General features: G+C 47.6%; 1 protein-coding gene across 1 annotated transcript in view; it reads left to right on the forward strand.

Moving 5' to 3' along the window:
* Nucleotides 1-832: 832 nt before the first annotated feature.
* The window catches only part of MSTN (myostatin), a 98,739-nt gene continuing 79,575 nt past the window's right edge, over nt 833-19,996 (forward strand). Inside the window, exon 1 of the mRNA XM_078680378.1 lies at nt 833-1,905. Within this exon, the coding sequence (XP_078536504.1) occupies nt 1,530-1,905 (376 nt within the window). The 5' untranslated portion in view covers nt 833-1,529. The remainder of the gene's footprint in view (nt 1,906-19,996) is intronic.

Consider the following 19,996-nt stretch of genomic DNA (forward strand, 5'->3'; position numbering starts at 1 on the left):
CCTAGGTTAGTTTTCAAACCGCCTACATAAAGTCTCTCGCTAAGCGAGCAGTGCTGCGCACTGCAACGCTAGGCGCAAGACATAAAAAGGCAGAGCCCGGGAGTTTCAAATTCGACCTTGGTCGAGACTTGACCAACTCCCCTGCCTCACACTAGCAAACTGCCATTGAGAAGTCCCTCGAAGAGCTTCAAATGGGTGAACCATAGACCTTAAACATCTTCTATGGCTGATTCAAAGGTCTCCTGAGAAAAATCGTGAATACTCAATCAGCGAAGAACGTCCAGCGCATGCTACAAGCCAAGACCCACAACCAATTTGTAGCACCAATCTATGCAGAGAGGCAACCACTACTTATGGCTGCCTCTGCCAAAAATGTCTAAAGTAAAAAAAAACAAAAAAAACGTTAAACTCTGGAGGGGTCTGTAGGGAAAGGGACTCAAGGTTGGAAACATGCACACCTAGAGACCACTTGCCGCTTCTGCCCCGCCCCAAAAGAATCATTGTTCCCTGTATTGTGCACCTGCCTTTCCGCAGGAAAGAAGGATACTACTCAGGCCACGATTGCAGGAACTGGACACTCGATCCTGCCAGGAGTCAGTCAAGCCCTGCTTCCAGGGAAGAAACTGCAGACTCACGGCGAGGTCCTCCAAGTTCAAGGAGGGCTGTTCAGGGGCTGAAGGCAGGCAGCCGCCCCCTGAAGTGGAATTGTTAGGACTTGCACAATGCACAAAGCACTTTTCTCGCAGTCGCTCAGACATGTGACCTACGATGTCATTTATCTGTGAACGTCACCATTAAACAAAACCTTGTTTTCATATTTCGTCAGCATTTTAGAGCATATTTATTCTTTTACAGTATTTTTCTTCCTTTAGAAGGGATTGTATTGTTCCACTAGATCAGAATGGTTTTAATTGTCTAATAAATATTGTACTTACTTACTAGTGCACCATTAAAATACTGATAGTACACTGCAGAACACCAGGAAAGCTATTGCACGGTTCAAAGTCTCCACAGTGCACTGTAGAAAGAGTGCCCTTTGGAAAGTGCTGGTAGATAGTAGAATGTGGAAAGGGTTGCACTGCAAAACGTGCTCGAAGGAAAGCTCAGAAGGAGTGGGCGCAGTACAAAGATACTACACTGTAGAAAACTGACACAGTGCACTGTAGGCAGTGCCGATAGATGAAGCACCAGAGAAAGTCCCCCCACTGCACTGCAGATGCTGCATTATAGAACTTTCCGATCGGAAGTGACGGGAGAAGCATGGCCCCAGGGGGCCGAGTGCTGTTGGAAGCAGCAGCAGAGCCCTGCCCTGGTGACCTGTGACAGAGAGCACTCCGGACGCTGACAGCTGGATTCATTGATGGCGACGGAGCCAATCCAGGGGGTGGACGACAGAAGTGTAACTCAAGTTCCGTATAAAAGCTCTCCCGGGCTGCGCCGCTTCCAGTGGAGCACGGGCAGAAGCATTGGCGGGGGTTGGGAGTATCGTTGAGGCACGGTACCCAGCGCAGCGTGTCACCCGTCCGAGCATGAGGCCCATTCAGTGCCTCGCGTGCCTGCTCCTCTCTGCACTCCTCAGCCTGCCCGCGGCGGAGCTCGACGACGATAACCAGGCTGGCGAGGGCAGTCCGGCGAGGGGCGACCCCTGCACCGCGTGCACTTGGCGCCTGAATGCCCGCTACTCGCGCCTGGAGGCCATCAAGGCGCAGATCCTGAGCAAACTGCGCATGGAGCAGGCGCCTAACATCAGCGGCGAGGCGCTGCTCCAGATGCTGCCCCGGGCACCCCCGCTCCAGAACCTCATGGACTCGCACGACGTGCAGCGGGACGACGGCAGCGAGGGCACGCTGGAGGATGACGACTACCACGCGACTGCCGAGACCATCATCAGCATGCCCACCGAACGTAAGTGTATACACCCGATGTACTGTTCCAGCAGAGCCAGGGCGTCCCCGAGCCACCTGAGCCCCAACAGAGCCAAGGCGTCCCTAAGCCACCTGAGACCCAACATAGCCAAGGCGTCCCCCTAGCCACCTGAGCCCCAACAGAGCCAGGGCGTCCCCAAGCCACCTGACACCAACAGAGCCATGGCGTCCCCGAGCCACCTGAGACCCAACAGAGCCAAGGCGTCCCCGAGCCACCTAAGCCCCAACAGAGCCAGGGCGTCCCCGAGCCACCTAAGCCCCAACAGAGCCAGGGCGTCCCCGAGCCACCTAAGCCCCAACAGAGCCAGGACGTCCCCAAGCCACCTAAGCCCCAACAGAGCCAGGGCGTCCCAAAGCCACCTGAGCCCCAACAGAGCCAGGGCGTCCCCAAGCCACCTAAGCCCCAACAGAGCCAGGGCGTCCCAAAGCCACCTGAGCCCCAACAGAGCCAGGGTGTTCCAAAGCCACCTGAGCCCCAACAGAGCCAGGGCCTCCCCGAGCCACCTGAGACCCAACAGAGTCAGGGCGTCCCCGAGCCACCTGAGACCCAACAGAGTCAGGGCGTCCCCGAGCCACCTGAGACCCAACATAGTAAGGGCGTCCCCGAGCCACCTGAGACCCAACAGAGCCAGGGCGTCCCCGAGCCACCTGAGCCCCAACAGAGCCAGGGCGTCCCCCAAGCCACCCGAGCCCAGGGCAGCGTAGGGCTCAGTGACCCTCGTCCCTCGGCGCCCTAGAGCCACCTGAGTCGGTTGCAGCCAGAAACCAAAGTGCCAAGGTGTCTCCCTGCCTCCTAGGTTTGTGGCGGCGCAGAGCCCCGTGAGTCGCGGCGTCTCTGGGCCACAGCAGTTCGTGGCTGCGCAGAGCACCGAGAGCCACGACGTCCCAATGCCACCTTAGCCAGTGGTATTCCACAAACAGACAGAGGATGAGCCATGTATACGCGAGACACTTGAGAACAGCAGAGTGCCCAGTAGAGCCAGTGCGTCATGGAGCCACCTGAACTCACGGCAGCGAAGACCCCATTGCCATGCTTTTTTTAATGAACTGTGCAACTAAAGATTTGACTCTAGTGAGTCCCCGCCAGTGGCGGCGCAGAGCACTGTGAGCCACAGCGTCCCAATGCTATCCCTGCCAGTGGAAGCCCTGATTCCGACAGAGACTTGTATCCCCGAGACAACATAGAAGGGACAGTTCCGCAGGGTGAGGAAGCCACCCGAGCAACAGATTTCCCGAGCCGGTGGCCGCGCAGAGAAGAGCAGTGAGCCACGGTGGCACAGAGCTCCCCGAGGCCGAGGCAGGGCATAGCCCCGGCGTCACCGACCCACCACTAGCCGGAGCTCAGAAGAGACATGGCGGCACATGGCCAACACAACCCGTAGCAGCCAGAGCCACCTGCGCCTGTGGCAACCGGAGCCACCTGAGCCCGTAGCAGCCGGTGCCACTTCAGCCCGTAGCAGCTAGAGCCGCCTGTGGCAACCGGAGCCACCGGAGCCCGTAGCAGCCGGAGCCACTTCAGCCCGTAGCAGCCAGAGCCGCCTGTGGCAACCGGAGCCCTTAGCAGCCGGTGCCAACTGAGCCCGACGCAGCCAGAGCCACTTCAGCCCGTAGCAGCCAGAGTCACCTGCGCCAACCGGAGCCACCTGAGTCCTTAGCAGCCGGAGCCACTTCAGCCCGTAGCAGCTAGAGTCACCTGCGCCTGTGGGAACCGGAGCCATCTGAGCCACCCGAGCCCGTAGCAGCCAGAGACACCTGCACCTGTGGCTACCAGAGCCACCTGAGCCCGTAGCAGCCGGAGCCACTTCAGCCCGTAGCAGCTAGAGTCACCGGAGCCCGTAGCAGCCAGAGCCATCTGAGCCCGTAGCAGCCAGAGCCACCTGAGCCCGTAGCAGCCGGTGCCACCTGAGCCCGTAGCAGCCAGAGCCTCCTGAGCCCGTAGCAGCCAGAGCCACCTGAGCCCGGAGCCATCTGAGCCCGGAGCAGCCAGAGCCACCGGAGCCCGTAGCAGCCAGAGCCACCTGAGCCCGGAGCCATCTGAGCCCGGAGCAGCCAGAGCCCCCGGAGCCACTTCAGCCCGTAGCAGCTAGAGTCACCTGCGCCTGTGGGAACCGGAGCCATCTGAGTCACCCGAGCCCGTAGCAGCCAGAGACACCTGCACCTGTGGCTACCACAGCCACCTGAGCCCGTAGCAGCCGGAGCCACTTCAGCCCGTAGCAGCTAGAGTCACCGGAGCCCGTAGCAGCTGGAGCCATCTGAGCCCGTAGCAGCCAGAGCCACCAGAGCCCATAGCAGCCGGTGCCACTTTAGCCCGTAGCAGCCAGAGCCTCCTGTGGCAACCGGAGCCACCTGAGCCCGTAGCAGCCAGAGCCACCTGAGCCTGGAGCTATCTGAGCCCGGAGCAGCCAGAGCCCCCGGAGCCACCGGAGCCCGTAGCAGCCAGAGCCACCTGAGCCCGGAGCCATCTGAGCCCGGAGCAGCCAGAGCCACCGGAGCCACAAGAGCCCGGAGCAGCCAGAGCCACCTGCGCCTGTGAGAGGCCCAGCCCAGTACAGGAATGGCTCTGCAGCGCACAGGCCACCGAGCCGCGGCGTCAGGAAGCCACCCGAGCCGGTGGCTGCCCACAGTCCAGCAGTCAAGGAGTCATTCACTAAGGCTCTTTGCTGCTCTGGCGCTTTGCAGCTCCGCTCCTCGGGTTGTATTAGGGCTTTGTGGCTCTCAGCTCGCCCGGGGACCTTTCGGCCTTGAGTACTACAGCTCTGGGCTTTTATATTGGTTCTGTTGGCTCTACGGCTCCGACAGATTTGGGAAACAGGGTAGTTAGAGTCACAGAGGCCAAAGAACTCCCAGGATCTTTCAAGAAACAGAGCAGCAGGGGTGCAGAGCCACAGAGCTGCAGCAGCGGTGCAGAGCCACAGAAGAGCACAGTCCGCAGAATCCACGGTATGCGCAGAGATCCACAGAATGCGCGCAGATCCACAGAATGCCCAGATTCACAGAATGCGCACAGATCCACAGAATGCGCACAGCGCACAGATCCACAGAATGCGCACAGATCCATACAATGCGCACAGATCCACAGAATACATACAGATCCACGGAATGCGCACAACTTCACAGAATGCGCACAGCGCACAGATTCAGATTCACAGAATGCACAGATTCACAGAATGCGCAAAGATCCACAGAATGCGCAAAGATCCACAGAATGCGCACAGGTCCACAGAATGCGCACAGAACCACGCAATGCGCACAAATTCACATAATGCGTACAGCGCACAGATATAGAGTCACAGAATGCGCACAGATTCACAGAATGCGCAAAGATCCACAGAATGCGCGCACACTCTGGAGCTTATTAAGTCGCAGAACCCGACAGAATTGCAAAGACCCTCTTAAGAACCCCAGGATCTGAAAAGTCCACGGAAAGGGTATATTCGGACTAAAGTCTAGTTTCACTTCAAATGCGGTTCAAATCTGTTCATTCATGTTTTTGACAGGGCAAGGAGCAACGATTCATCCTTTTTAACCTGTCCCCCTCTCATTTTAAGCACCGAGCCTCTCGTGCTAGATTTTCATGAAACTAGAGAACTGAAACTCAGCAAGGTGCATTCATTTTAGCCAGTTTTAATGCAGATGAATCTAAAAGCGCCAGTCATTAGCTGAACAAAAATGATTTTGGAAACTAATTCTTAATCATAGCGATCGAAAGACTATCACCAACTCTCATATATGCCTCTCTCTCTCTCTCTTCCTCCCTCCCTCTCTCTCTCTCTCTCTCTCTCTCTCTCTCTCTCTCTCTCTCTCTCTCTCTCTCTCTCTCTCTCTCTCTCTCTCTCTCTCTCTCTCTCTCTCTCTCTCTCTCTATATATATATATATATATATATATATTCACACACACATATACATATGTATCTCAATGAAATTCTACGCAGACAGACCTCTACAAAGTTTAATTGGCCATTCAAATTAAGACACAGGAACCCCCTCTAGGCAAGTGCTGTTTTTTTAGGGCTAGGAGATCCTGAACCCATCCAGACTTTAAAACATCTGCATGAGAAAAGATCCGTGTTCATGTAATCTCACCCATAATCCGTTGCTGTCAAGAACAATGCCGCTAACTGCTGTGGCAGACCCTGACGTTCAACATTTTGTAGCTCGCCCAAAATGTTAAAATCACATTTTGTGACCACCTCTTACCCTCTATTAATTTCGTCTCCTCTCCTTGACTAACACGCACTAAACTTTAAAGGATTTAAAACGTTTTTCAAAAAAACATCCTTTAAACAATATTTTTCCAATGTAAAGTCAGAGAAAACCACACCAATAGCACTGAAAAAACATATATGAAGCGACAACATAGTTAAGTAATAGGAGCAGAAACTAAACCCTGCTGTTAAAAAAAAAAACATTGAATGTGACTCATGAGCAGGCGCGCAACAACCATTGGGCTGAAGGGGCTTCAGCCCCCCCCCGTCAGGTTCCGTGGGCTGGGCTGAGGCTGCCAGGCAGTAGTCAAGGGTCATCGAGGGTATTACTCGATCTGTCCTAAAGCCCAGGCGGTCACAGCTTTCCTCTTGTTTATCCTATTTACATCTTTCTTTCTTTTAGCAGACTCCCCTGCATGACTCTTTCATTCCTTAATGGCTGTATCTGCATGACAACAGCGGGAGACTGGCAAAGTTACAGAGTTTAAAGGTGTGAAGTAAAGTCAACCTCCCCCTCCCCTCCCCTCCCCCCCCCCCCCCCCCCCCCCGCCCAGGAATGAACAGAGTATCCTGCAAACAAAAAGGAATACACCCTCATCACAACAGACTTTTGCAAAGAATGTAGGGAAGAGATGATTGTAAAGTTGGCTTATGATATACATAGGGTTGCCACATTTTCAGATGCAAATGGGGACGAGGCTGGTAAGTGAATAGCAACTAAATCTGCTGTTAGCTTTAAAAAAAAAAAAATCACTCGCAACTCTTAACTATTTTGATCAGGCATTTCATTTTATTTTATAATGACACCAAACTAATATGACCGTGGGGTTTAAAATGAACACAGTATAGTGAGTGTTACAGAAAGTATAGTAGTCTTGAGGAGTTCGCGATGCACACCCGGATATTATAGACAAAAAATAAGACTTCATCTGGAGCACAGTGAATGTGAAGCTGCAATTATTGCATTTACCAACTGAGCATCAAAGTCATAAAGGCAGGTCATCAAAAATGTTTAGAGACAAATATTGAACAGCAAAGAGAAAGACTCTATTAGCTTTAATAATAATTTAGGAATTGTGTATGTTGCTTGGTAATAATTTTGATGTGATATATGCACGGCCGCTGAAATTCTGCAGCGGGGGAGAGCCAAATTATGCAGCAAGGTTGAGTAAATTATGTGGCATAATTCTGCACATTTTGTTATAGCATCACTATATTAATTTGTAATTGTTTACACTTTTTAACACTGTCTCAACATTGGTTGCATCTCATTAATACCAGTTTAAAACTGAAATACAGATATAAGCAACAGAAAGGTGACCAGTTACCATTTGCCAAGGTCCTTCCACTGTGTGGCAACATGTAGCTGCGTTTTTTAGTAACTTTTGAACGTTTAAGCTAAAAACATTTTTCTGTAAACATCTGCAGATTGTGGCAAATGCAGCAAATATTCAACTATGCGGAAAAAAAACACAGCAATACAGTTGCATACCTCCAGTGGCTCTGGATATATACCTGTATTAACTGCTTGGCCTCGTATTTCAAATCAGAATAACTATGAGCTTTTGTTGAGTTACAAGGTTTTTTCACCAGCTGTTACTTAAAAATATCCGCTATTTAGGTAACAGACTGGCCAGGTGGCAATCCGATGGGAAATTACAGCATGGAGGGAAAAATGGATGAATGTGGGACAGAGCCACAGAGCGAAAGTAATAGGCTATAGGAGTGAGGGAGGGAGCAGGGGGAAAGGTGAGTGTATGAGGGAAATAATCAGTGAGAAAAAGTAACACTCCGCAAGAAAGAGGAAGGGTAGACATGCAAGGAAGAAGGTAAGAGACAGGGGAGAGCTGACAGTTGAAGATTAGGACATGGGGTAAGGGGTGAACCACAACTGCGGACACTCCTGACTTACTGAACCTATATTGCTCACTATAAAGCATACTCATGCAGCTCTGGTAGCAAAGATTGACAAACTAGTGCTTGATGTAGGATTAACTCTGATCAGAAGAAACTGGCAGTTTTAATATCAGAAGCCGAAGCAATACTGACATGAGATCTGAGGGCTCAGGAAGCACTTTGAAAACATACAAGACAGAATCTCATTCCTTGAATACTGGGCCGAAGATGAGGAAGGTAAAGCTATGGGGACCAATATTCAGATAGGGGGCCTCACGGAACAAACAAAGGGCTTTAGCACTGAATGTTGTATGGAAGGGTTACTAAGTACACTTACAGCCTATTACCTGACAACATTCTTCTCAGTTGAACAGGCACAGGTCCATATTATAACTACTGCCATCCAAAGGGCCAGCCAGGCCTATAATAATGTCATCTGCTGCAACTACAGAGTTTGCTCGATTTTGTTTCACTTGCCACAACAGAGCTAACTGTTATACTACAGACAAAGGGGCATAATCTTGCAGTGTGCTAGTTGAGATGACCCTAGCACTGCCAAACAGTGGGCAGGCAGGGCAATTTTCTTCAGGTTCTGCTCCTTGAAGAGGCCATGCAATACGCTATCAGTGAGTCTGCCGGCATGATGTGCAGCATTTTTCTCAGGGTGAAGGGTTAACTGTAATCATAGTCATGCTATGAAACAGACCATGCCCATGCTGTGACAAAAGTCTGGCTTCCAGTTGACAGGTTGTGGAAGGCAAGCATGCCTAGTCAGGTGTTTAGAGCCTCCTATATAAGGCCTTTATTGTAATATATTGAGCAACATTATGGTGCATTAAACAATATACAAGAGAGGTTTCTGCACAGTTTGCATCCTGAACAATTATTTCAAGGTGCCTTAAAATATATATAATATATAATTATACTGAAAAAAGAGTCACAGTGAAGGAAAACAATTGCCCAGGGTCACACAGTTTAGGCAATATAGATAGCCAGGTTCTTTGGGTCAGGGCACAACAAAAGCTCCAGTCTAGCCTTGATGGACCATACACAATTGATGATACACAAGTACTGATTTTTCCAGATTACACTCCAATGGTGCAACAACAGAGGAGAGTATATCTGGATGTTAAGAAACAACTCCCTAAATTACACCTCAAGTACATGTTTTCATTCCCAGCGGATCTGAAAGTCTTGTACAATGGGAAATCCCACATCTATACTGATACATCAGCAGTTTGGAAATGGGCTGAAGCTCTGTTAAACTCGGGTAGCCCTATTTATTGGCCATCCCAGAACAGATTGAAATCCAGACCGCAATTTACGAAAAGAAAAAAAAAAAGGTTGACAGGCCATCCGCTACTCTACACAAGCTGAGAGGGCTGCTGCAGCAGTGGAGGCACTTCATGAATCACTGGGCTTCAATATCACCAGTGGCTTAGGAGACAGCACATTGGTGATTAGTGGCAACACGGATGACCCGGAAACTTTCCTGAATATGGGACTCGTGGCTAAAGCTCAGTACGTATGCAAAATAATAAGGCCCACTGGCTGCTCTTAGTTAACCTGGGCTGGGGAATATTGCCTGTTAGCATTCACTCATGGAAACTTTAGGTGGCAGGTTAAAGCTGACCCCCAACACAGTTTTTATGTATTGTTTACTGAGGTATACATCTTAATGTCTGCACTTATGGAAGGATAGGCTATGTCACATAAAGAGTACATTTTAAAATAACAAAGTATGTGCTTTAAGGTGATATTCATATGCACTGTAATAACATGATTGTTTTAAACTTTATAAAATGTTTATTAAAATACCAATTCTTTGGAGCAATGTAGCATTGAAGATACTGCCCTGGAGTGTCTTGCCTTTTGTCTATCTGAGAGGGCATAAACAGTCCACATCCCCGTATTTTAGTCATGTCCGAGACCTTTCACTTGCAGAATCCCACAGGGCTTTTCTCTGAGCCCTACATTGTTTACTCTTTATCTTATTAAGTTCACTTTATTTATACAACCCTTTAGTTTCTCTGTGATGTCCTACACAGATGATATCATAGGATTATTTTCTTGGGCAATGATCTGGGGCCTGCCCAAGAGAAATTATGTTCTTGCTTTTTCACAGTTGCCTCCTGGATAAAGTCAAATCAAAACTCAATTGTAACAACAACACAGAGGGCTTCATCTTTAGGGAACTTTCAATGAATAGATATGGTCTTTAATTTGGTGGTGATGGAGCTGGACCCATCGGCCACTCGAGGTTGACTCAGCAAAAAATCCTGATTTCATTTTCAACTACTTTTTCTCATTCTTTCAACAGATCAGGCACATTTTCTACTTGCATTAACAGCATCCTCGTGTTATGCAAAACCAACTCTTCTTGCAATCACAGGACTGCTATAAATTCAACTATTTTTTCACAACTAGATAATGGAAGTCTATCTTGGGCTTCCTGCTTTCAAATCATTCAAACCCTCCTGGATGCCTCATCTGAGGACTTCCCCCTTGCTTCACAATCTCTTCTCACTCACTGTAGTACTGTCTATTGCCTTTGAACGTAAAACAATGTGACTTCAAAGTGTTGTTCCTAGATCTTGGCGCTCTCCATAAAACAGGTTCTCTGCTTCTTCACCATTGTATCACGCTTTATATTCTTTCCAAAATCCTATGCTTTGCAGTAGTCAACTGCCTGCATTCCTAACATTAGGCAAGTACCTATTGGATGCTGATGCTGCTCATTTCTGGCATCAAAGCACTGGAACTCTGTCTCCCGCGCTCCAGAGACTTCAGCCCTTCAAAAAAAAAGAAACTTGCCTTTTCCATATTAGTGCAGTCTCCACCTCTCCTTCATTTATTGCTCAGCACCAGGCTGCTTGGTTAGGGTAAAAGTACACTTTACATATTATTTGCAATCATTCATTTCATTCAATTAAACAAAAGTATGCTTAAACTGCACTATTTGCCACAATTTTTCGAACCACTCTGGGAGGTGGGACAATGAAGGAACCCAAATATCTTCTAAAAGTACTTTGAATGCCTAATGGTTGAAGCTAATACAATTCAACTCAGGTGTTTTACAGTGCATCATATCCATAAGTCACTAATTGTTGGCAAAACTGTATTTATAAATGTCATGTGAGAGTAGGTAAACTCATTAAATGTGTACTAAAACACAACATTTAATATTTGTTCTACTAGAATTCCTTGAAGGAAAGTCCTAAACTTCCTCAAAACGTGTTAAATACTATTATGAATACATTAATGTTAGAGCCCAGCGTGCTTTGAATTGAGCTGTGAAGTATTGGCAAAAAAATAACCCCTATGCATTATACCACTACAATGACAGGATGACCCACAAGCAATTTTTAGTCTGACTCTGATTTTGGCTCCGCCTCCAGCATTTGAAGTGTTAGCCCCCCCCCGAAATTTGGGTCTAGTTGCGCCCCTGCTCATGAGGATGTCTTTTTGGACCTCCTCTATATGTTGTTCGTATAGAGAATGGAGACTACTAAATTACACTCACTACCAGTGCATAGCTTCCCAGCCATACATTGTAATAAGGAGTCTGCAGTGGCACTCCCCAGCAGACAAATGTCCCTGTCATGAATGGACATACAAAGAAAACTGTTTCCGTTTCCAACAAACAGATGTGGAAGCGAGGCATCAGGGGTCCTGTCAATGCCATCTTTGATGTGATCTTTGCATACAGATGACTCCGAATGTTTCAGTTAATGTGACTCTTAACACATATCCCCATAGATCTATTACAGTCAGGAGGCTGCAGTGGGATGCAGAAATACAAGAAACACATTTACATGGAAGGAAGGCTGTATGTCCACAGATGTGGTAAAAAGAACATATTTGCAACTTCAGTGATGTCACGGACGACGTCAAAGGGGATGTAATATGTAATGTTTGTGATACCTTGTTATAAGAATTGCATAGTGGAAGATATAATTATGCTGCTCACCATAGCAGCTTTTGAATAGCGGCTATATCTTTCATTCTACTGAAGGCTTTAAAGTGCATTCACACATCTGCTCTTTATACAATTGTTAAATTACTGACCATTTTGTTTAATTATCAGATCTCTTAATATAGGTTTTTCATAGAACTTTCGTAGGTTTTGTTGTTGCCTACTTAAACAAGCACCTGAGTGTTTTTGTACTCCTGTCCTCAGTGCACTTGGGGCATACGGTTTGTCAGTTGCCTTTGGCCACACCGCCGGGCAAATTTACAAGCCCCTTGCGCCACTTTTGCGTCACTTTTAACATGGGAAAAGTGACGCAAAAGCGGCGCAAGGGGCTTGTAAACCTCCCCCATGTGTTTAGTCTGCCTGCCTCACCCAACAGGACCACTTTTAACAACAACTTAGGTCCAGTTTGATGGATCTGCAATACGTTTCTTTAAGAAGTTCACCTAAGATTGAGTTCAGAAATGTTTGTGTAGATTGGCCAGCATGGGTTCTAAGGGGTTGCCAAAAGTTGAATCTCTCAAAGACTAATATGGGTACATCCGCATTGCAGCCTCAAGAAACGCTTTGCAGAATTACAGCAAGCCTCGCAGAAGATTAGAGCGTGATCCTACTTAAACAATTTCATTCTTTTAGAGTAAATCCATTCAGTAGCTTCTGAAAAAAAATTAAAAAGGACTATTTGCAACATTTATAGATGTCTTGGGTCTGATTGAGATCAGGCACACGCTTGGCTCGGCGTGGCACACACCTTGCAAATGTGCATCTGACACAAACAAGGACTGTGCACTTCAGATTGCATAAAAATATCGTCTAGGCAGCACATGCGCTAACACTCCCACTTATCATTTGTGCTGAACAAACTTCCGCCTCGAAAGGTGGGCAGCAGTTGCAAGAGCCGCTCTGTATTTCAATACAGGTGTATCCAGCCCCCTTTGGAGGGCTCAATAAACCTCACAGGTTGGGGCAGCCTGTTCATGGACCTCTTGTGGCGGGACTGGGGGATGGGATGAGGCTGGGGCTACCCACACCTTTTCCCTTAGAGTGGCTTGAGGGCCATGCTAACTGTGTTTCCCTTCCTAGGTGGTGCAGTTAGTGTGCCCCTTAAGAGCCTTCTTGATAAGGCACTCACATCTGTATGCGATGCAAGAACATAACCAACGGCATGTCTTTATTTGCACCCAGTCACTTCTCCATGTAAGTGGAAGCAGGCCTCCCTTATAGTGGGCAGGTGTGAGATGTGGGCCCATGCAGTAGGTGTTACAGAAGTGGGCCTGCAATCATCTGTTGCCCATGCTGGGACACAGAAGGGCCCGCTGCACAAAAAGTAGATACACACGTCCATTGTCCACGGGATATCTGTAACCTGGCTGCTGGATTGCTCAATTCACGAAGTAACTGTCAAACAGCCATTTTGAATACAAACACAAAGCTGATTGACTGAGACACTTCCCCCCTATCTTGTGCATTGCTCTGGTGGTTCATGAACCTGAAGGAATGGCTCTAGAAACCATTAATAAGTTCAGAAACAGGCTTAACCTCTAAAGAAGAGAAGATTAGTTCGGTTTATGTGGGGGCAAGGTGACTACACACTAGCCACATGGGGATGATGACACATCTCATAAAGGTGAAAAATGCCGTAGGGAGAAACTATAATGTGAATTTTGTGAACTATTTGCCCAGTTTATGAACAAATATACCAATTTTGTTCCTCTTTAGAGTGAAAAGTAAATCAGTTTGACATTAACAGCCACTCCTGAACATGTAAATGTAATTGTCAAATTTCACACTGTAATTTTAATTTGTGACTATTTAGTCATTTAGAAAAAAACTAACTTGACTCAAAATCAATCTTGTCTCATCTCTGCGAGCCATTACCTAAGTCATGAACCACCACGCTGGATTTATTTTTTTGATAAACAATGTTATTGTTTTTTTAAAAAGAATACCAGCAGTAGTCAAATACAGCATACCACAGCATTCGTCTGACTTGACCCTTTTACATATACTGGGAGATGGGTTTGCAGTACACGGTCCTATAGATCCCACACAGTGCACATAGTTTCAGAAGGAGATATGTTTATTCTACCTGCCCTAGCCATTTTCCCCAAACCTTACGGTATTTAGCTAGACACCCTCTAGCCCCAAAGAACGATTTCTCTTGTGCTGCGCATCAGTCCACACCTCTGCACCATTTCGTTCTGCCAGGGGATACCAGATTTATCCAACTAGCCGCAATGTCTCGCTTGGCCTTCATTTTGGCAGTAGTAAGAACTTGTTTGTCAGCTCGGGGGCCATCCAGTCCATCCATAATTCCCAGGAATATATTTAAGGCGGTGTGCGGGACCTCCCAGCCCAGGACCTCTGTGAGTTCTTTCTCTATGGAGTCCCAATAGCGTGCAATGACAGGGCAGGCTCATACCATGTGAAAGAAGTCAGCTTGGTCGTGATCGCAGCGTGCACAAGATGCATTTGACTTCATACCTGAGCTAAAGAGGCACTTGGGTGTTAGGTAGGTAGCATGTAAATAATACAGTTGGACAAGATGGAGCCTGGTGGAGGTGGTGACTGTCTTGGGTGCCATTAAAGCATCTCTCCAGTCTTCCTCTTCAAGAGTCCCACCCAGTGCTCCCATAAGTTTTGCAGCCGGTCTAGTGTGTTTGGAGTGTTATTGGTTAGGGAGCAGTAGATACGAGGGACACCCCCTTTCCTAGGTTATCTGACATAATCTGCGCCTCAGATGGACTATACTCTAGGAGGGATGTGCCTTGGGGTACGTGACGTAGCTGCAGATATCAATAGAATTGTCAGGGTTGCAGGGAATAACAGGTTTGCAGGTCCTGGAAAGTGTGCATATGTTCGCTCGTCCACACGTCCCCAAGCTGTGAGATACCAATGATGTCCCATGGCAAGAATCCCTCCAAGCCACTGACCTCACAAAGCCAGGTCCCCTGCCAAAGTAGTGTGTATTGAGTCAGTTTGTTCATCCATTGGGTGTGGCACAGGGATGCGCACCAGGCTAGGAGAACCGCCTGAGTCACCGTCTGCATTGTCCTGGGATAGTTCCTCTCAAAATCATCGCCTGGATCCTGGGTCTCCGTCCACCCCAACGGAATTTAGTAGTCAGAATGTCGAGCTCTTTAAACCAGGTTAGTGGTAATTGTAGAGGTTTTTTTTGGATCATGTAGAGGAAACTGGGGAGTATCATCATTTTGAAGAGGGCAACTCTTCCCAGGGGATTAAGCGGTAGCGTTTGCCACTTATGGAGAACAGCTCGGGCTTTCTTCACCAGCGGGGTGACGTTAAGTGACCAGGCGAGATCAGGGAGCAGGGCCACCCAGATTCCAAAGTATTTGAATGACTGTCTTCTGATAGGTATTGTGGATTGCAAATCAAAACAGTCTCTTGATAAATGGAGAGGGACCAGGACGGATTTGCTGGAATTTTGCTTCAGACCAGAGACTTGTCCAAAAAGATGCAAAACCCGGAGGCAGTGAGGGCTGGATTGGCCAAGACAAGCAAGACATCATCCGCGTATAACGCAATTTTGTCCTCCACAGAATTTGGCCATCTCCAACCTTAAATACAGTCATCAGATCGCACAAGGCATGCCAAGGGCTCCATCGCCAGGGCAAAAAGGAACGGTGAGAGGGGGCAGCCCTGCCTCGTTCCCCTTTCAATGGAGAAAAGCTCAGAGAGTGCCCCATTGACTAGGACTCGTGCTTGTGGTCAAGAGTATAATACCTTGACCAGGTTCCGGAAGTGTTGGCCCATCCCCATCTCGATTAGGACGTCTTCTAGATATCACCAGTCTATGGAATCAAATGCCTTCTCGAAATCAATAAGAAGAAGAGCTAAATAAGGGGTAAGTGATTTACAATGCACTAAGCATGCTCGGTTCATTAACCCCTTCATTGCTCATGACGAGCTCAGTTCGTCATTCAGTACACTGCTTGTGTGCTCATGACGAGCTGAGCTCGTCATGAACAATGGGAAAGAAGGATCTGCAGCACAGAGGATGAATTGCTGTAGCATTCATGTGGTTAATAAATGCCCGAGCTAGACAGGGGTAATAGCATACAGGTCAACGTTAGAAAGGAGGAGCAATCCCTATAGAGGTGGAAATTTATTTTATACAAATAATGTTAATTTACACCATGCTGTTCAGGAAGCAGATAATGAACATCCACCCAGTTGAAATCTAACTATAGCAAATATTGATGCTAAAATGAAAACATCTTTCACTCTTCAGGTTATAAAAACACGGATGAAATGTTTAAGAGGAGCAAAAACTAATCAGAAAGAAGGGCGACTAGACCCTTGGTCGTAGAGCCCCCGTAGGCTTGGCTGAAGAATATTTCCATTTGGCTCTCCTGTAATGAAGCTGAGAACAAGGCACAATTGAAGGACACAACCTATACAGGATCCTGCTGTGCACAAATAATGTCAAGTGTAATGGGGTGACCCTGTAAACCTCAGAACCTGGGCGGGTAATTAAACAAAAAACAATGGTTCTGTCGGACAACAACAGTCAAATTAAAAAGTACCTAATACATAGACTTAACCATATATCCCACAAAGGATATGTGCAATGATTGTAAACTGACCACAAATGAAAGGAAAAAACACAATAAACGTATATCTTTAGTAATTTGATATATTCAAACCTTTTTGTTTCTGTAATGAATCAGATATGCTGTCCAAAATATATAAAGACAAACATGGGATGCAAATACATAGGTGTCTAGGTCGTGACTGGTGACTGGGTGTTACAAGTGACAAAACGAAACCAGCCGGTGCAATTTGAATAAGGGGTCTGCTTCGCCTTGGCGATTGCTCTAGCTTGCACGCAGGACGTCTGACTCCGTCGGGTCGTTAGTAGGCAATGACTACTAACGACCCGGCGGAGTCAGACGGCTGGTGCAGAATTACTACCATGAAATAAAGAGAACCAGAGAGTGCCATAGGTGCTTGTCGGCTGACATGCACCATCCAACTTTAGAAGACCAGACGATTCTTATACCTTATTAAAAGGCTGTCCAACCATTATCCAGTCCTGATGAAGACCTGCCCTAGATGTGCATAAATCAGCACATCGCCCCCAGGGTCGAAACGTCGACGTTCTTTGTCATATATCCAAGTGCACAAAGTCCAACTGGACAAAAGGAACAATTTAAACCTCCTGTGACTATTGTGTTGTATATATTGGATATTCTGAAAAAGTTTTTACGTTTATGTATTTTCGTTTTGTCACTTATAACACCCAGTCACCAGTCACAATCTAGACACCTTATGTATTCGCATCCCATGTTTGTTTTTATATATATTGGACAGCATATCTGATTCATTACAGAAACAAAAACATTTGAATATATCAAATTACTAAAGATATACGTTTATTGTGTTTTTTCCTTTTGTGGTCAGTTTACAATCATTGCACATATCCTTCGTGGGATATATGGCTAAGTCTATGTATTAAGTACTTTTTTGAATTGACTGTTGTCCGACAGAACCATTGTTTTTTGTTTAAGTGCACAAATAATGGGCAAAGCCGGTTCGGTAGCACAAGGGCTGGTGTGGCAGGCAGGGTCCCTAAAACATGTTGTGCACTGCTGAAGACCAAGTATACCTGGTTCATTGGCACCAGGACTTGCCGAGGACCTTCATTCACAGTCAAATACGCACAGTGAAAGGTTGTGCGCTGGTGTTTTTAAAATGTTTATTCTGTTTACTGAAGATATAGGTCAATATACAATGGAGAGTGTAGAAGTCCAATAACATTGTAGTATTGTTCAAAGAGTATGAGCTCCATACATTTCTTACATGGAATCTTCTAGTATGTAAACACTATATCATCATAGTAGGCATATGTAAGGCAAGTCTTTTAATTTCATAACTCTAGAACTAGGAGATTAGAGGGATAGGGAGAAGGCGGACAAGAGGGGGAGAAAGAGTGGGGGGGAGACTCAGCTTTCATTTTGTTCACAAATAAAGCATCAAAGACAGCCCCCCAGTATCGGCTGTCGAGGCATTCCATGCCAGGTGCACGAAATTCGTGCAGGGAGCCATGCATCTGACGCACCGCGCATCCTCAATCAAGCCCGCCTTAAACAACTATTCTATTGTCTGATACAATTTATGCAGAAAATTATAATGTATAAGATGCAACCTGTTGTTAGGGGTTCCCCAGCAAAACATCCACTGTTCTTCCAGATCGGGTATGCCCAACTGAACCTCCCACTCATGCCGCGCCTTAGGAACATGTTATGTTATTTCTTTTTTTGTATAGTGCGCGAATCACCGCGGGGCATCTCGGCGCTGTATACCGCTGGGGAACCCGTCCTGGCTTTCCCTGTGGGATGGTCCCTGCTGGGAATCCCCAAGGTGGAGCCAAGCATCCCCGGCGTTGAGGGGGCCGTTGTGGAGATTAGGCAAGCTAATGCCCAGAGTTGCCGAGTGGGACCCCTGGTTAGAGTGGGCACCGAGGCGAGAATTATTGAGTCCGCTGACCCTGGTCCACGACCCTGCCACGTCGGGAATCGAACCCTGGTCCCAGGCCGACTTCTGCTTCCGGGTCTGCCGCCTCTAACAAGTGAGCCACACCACTCCACTGTACCGGTGCCATGTGTTGCATTTCGGTATACAGCCGCATTATCAATTTACAGGAGGAAGGATTCTTCAAGAAGTTTTCTATCGCCCGCAGCATGGGCAGCACTACTGAAAATGAGGCAGCACTAGCACGCAGGGCAGCCCAAAGCTGATAATAAGTAAGTGAATCTGTCCAGCTCATTGAGCTCTGCCCCTGCCAGGGCCTGCTGTGGCGCAATAAATACGTCCTATGGAAATGCATCTGCCAGTCTCCTAAATCTGTTTCAAGCCCCCAAGTATAATGGTCAGCCTGTAATAAACACTGACTCGCGTGTAGGTTTTAATTAGGTTTTTTATTCCCGAGCGCCAGGAAAGCGTATTGCCTCACGCGCGGATTGCAGCATTTCCAACATGGCCACCCGCACGTTCCCGTGATGCCCTGGTGCACGCTCCCAACAACTAGAGCGCGTCACCACATATCTCCCCCCTTTAACATTACAACACAATGTAGATCAATCAAAGATAGATGCCGAAGCAATCCCTGGACTACCGAGGTAGACAGAGTCACACGTAATAAATAGTCTTACTTGGTCTCCATGTTATAGTCTTTAAACCTCTTAGGTGCCTTGACCAGCCTGCCCAACCTGGTACGGGTGTTCATCTGGCTACCTCTCATAGGCTGGTCGCTGCCTGGAGAGCTGGCGCTCCCCATCGCTTTAATCCTCTGCTCTCCTTCCATTGTCTCCGTACCCTGGCTGCAAGGCGTGAATGAAAAGGCTGATCCTTCCCTTTCACGCTCCTCTGGATTGTACAGTTCTTCGTCATTCTGCTCACTGATTACGGTATCTTGTTCAATTCTTTCTGTCTCTAGTGTCTTTCCCAGTTCTGGTCTTTTCGCTGGGGTGGGTGAACTTCCATCTTCCAAGCTTTCCCACTTCATGACTTTGTTGCATCGTGCCATTCTATCTTGCGACCACACTTTGCCGTCGCTTAGCAAGGTCGATCTTGCGTATGGCTCTACTACTTGCAATGGAGGACTAAACTTGCTGTCGCCCTTCTTCTTCATCACTGCCTGTTTCACTCTCACCCACTCGCCCTTCTCCAAAGTCACTTCTTTCACGTTGGGCCGTTTATTATAGTACTGAGTGTACAAGGCTTGTGCATTGTCCATGTTGCGACGTACAACAGCCGGAGACCATTTACTTTGGACCACCATATGTTTCCATGCTAGGTTGTCTTTTGTGAATGGGTCTCGTCCTCTGAGTACTTTAAACGGGCTGTACTCTGTGTTGGCTGGTGTAATGCGATATGCCCACAGCATCTTTTGGAGTTCCTTCTCCCAGTCCTTGCCTTCACTTATTGCTGCTTGCACAGAGCCCATTATCACCTTGTTGAACCTCTCCGCTAG

Source organism: Lissotriton helveticus, chromosome 3_1 (genome assembly GCF_964261635.1).
Source record: "Lissotriton helveticus chromosome 3_1, aLisHel1.1, whole genome shotgun sequence".
Lineage (NCBI taxonomy): Eukaryota > Metazoa > Chordata > Amphibia > Caudata > Salamandridae > Lissotriton > Lissotriton helveticus.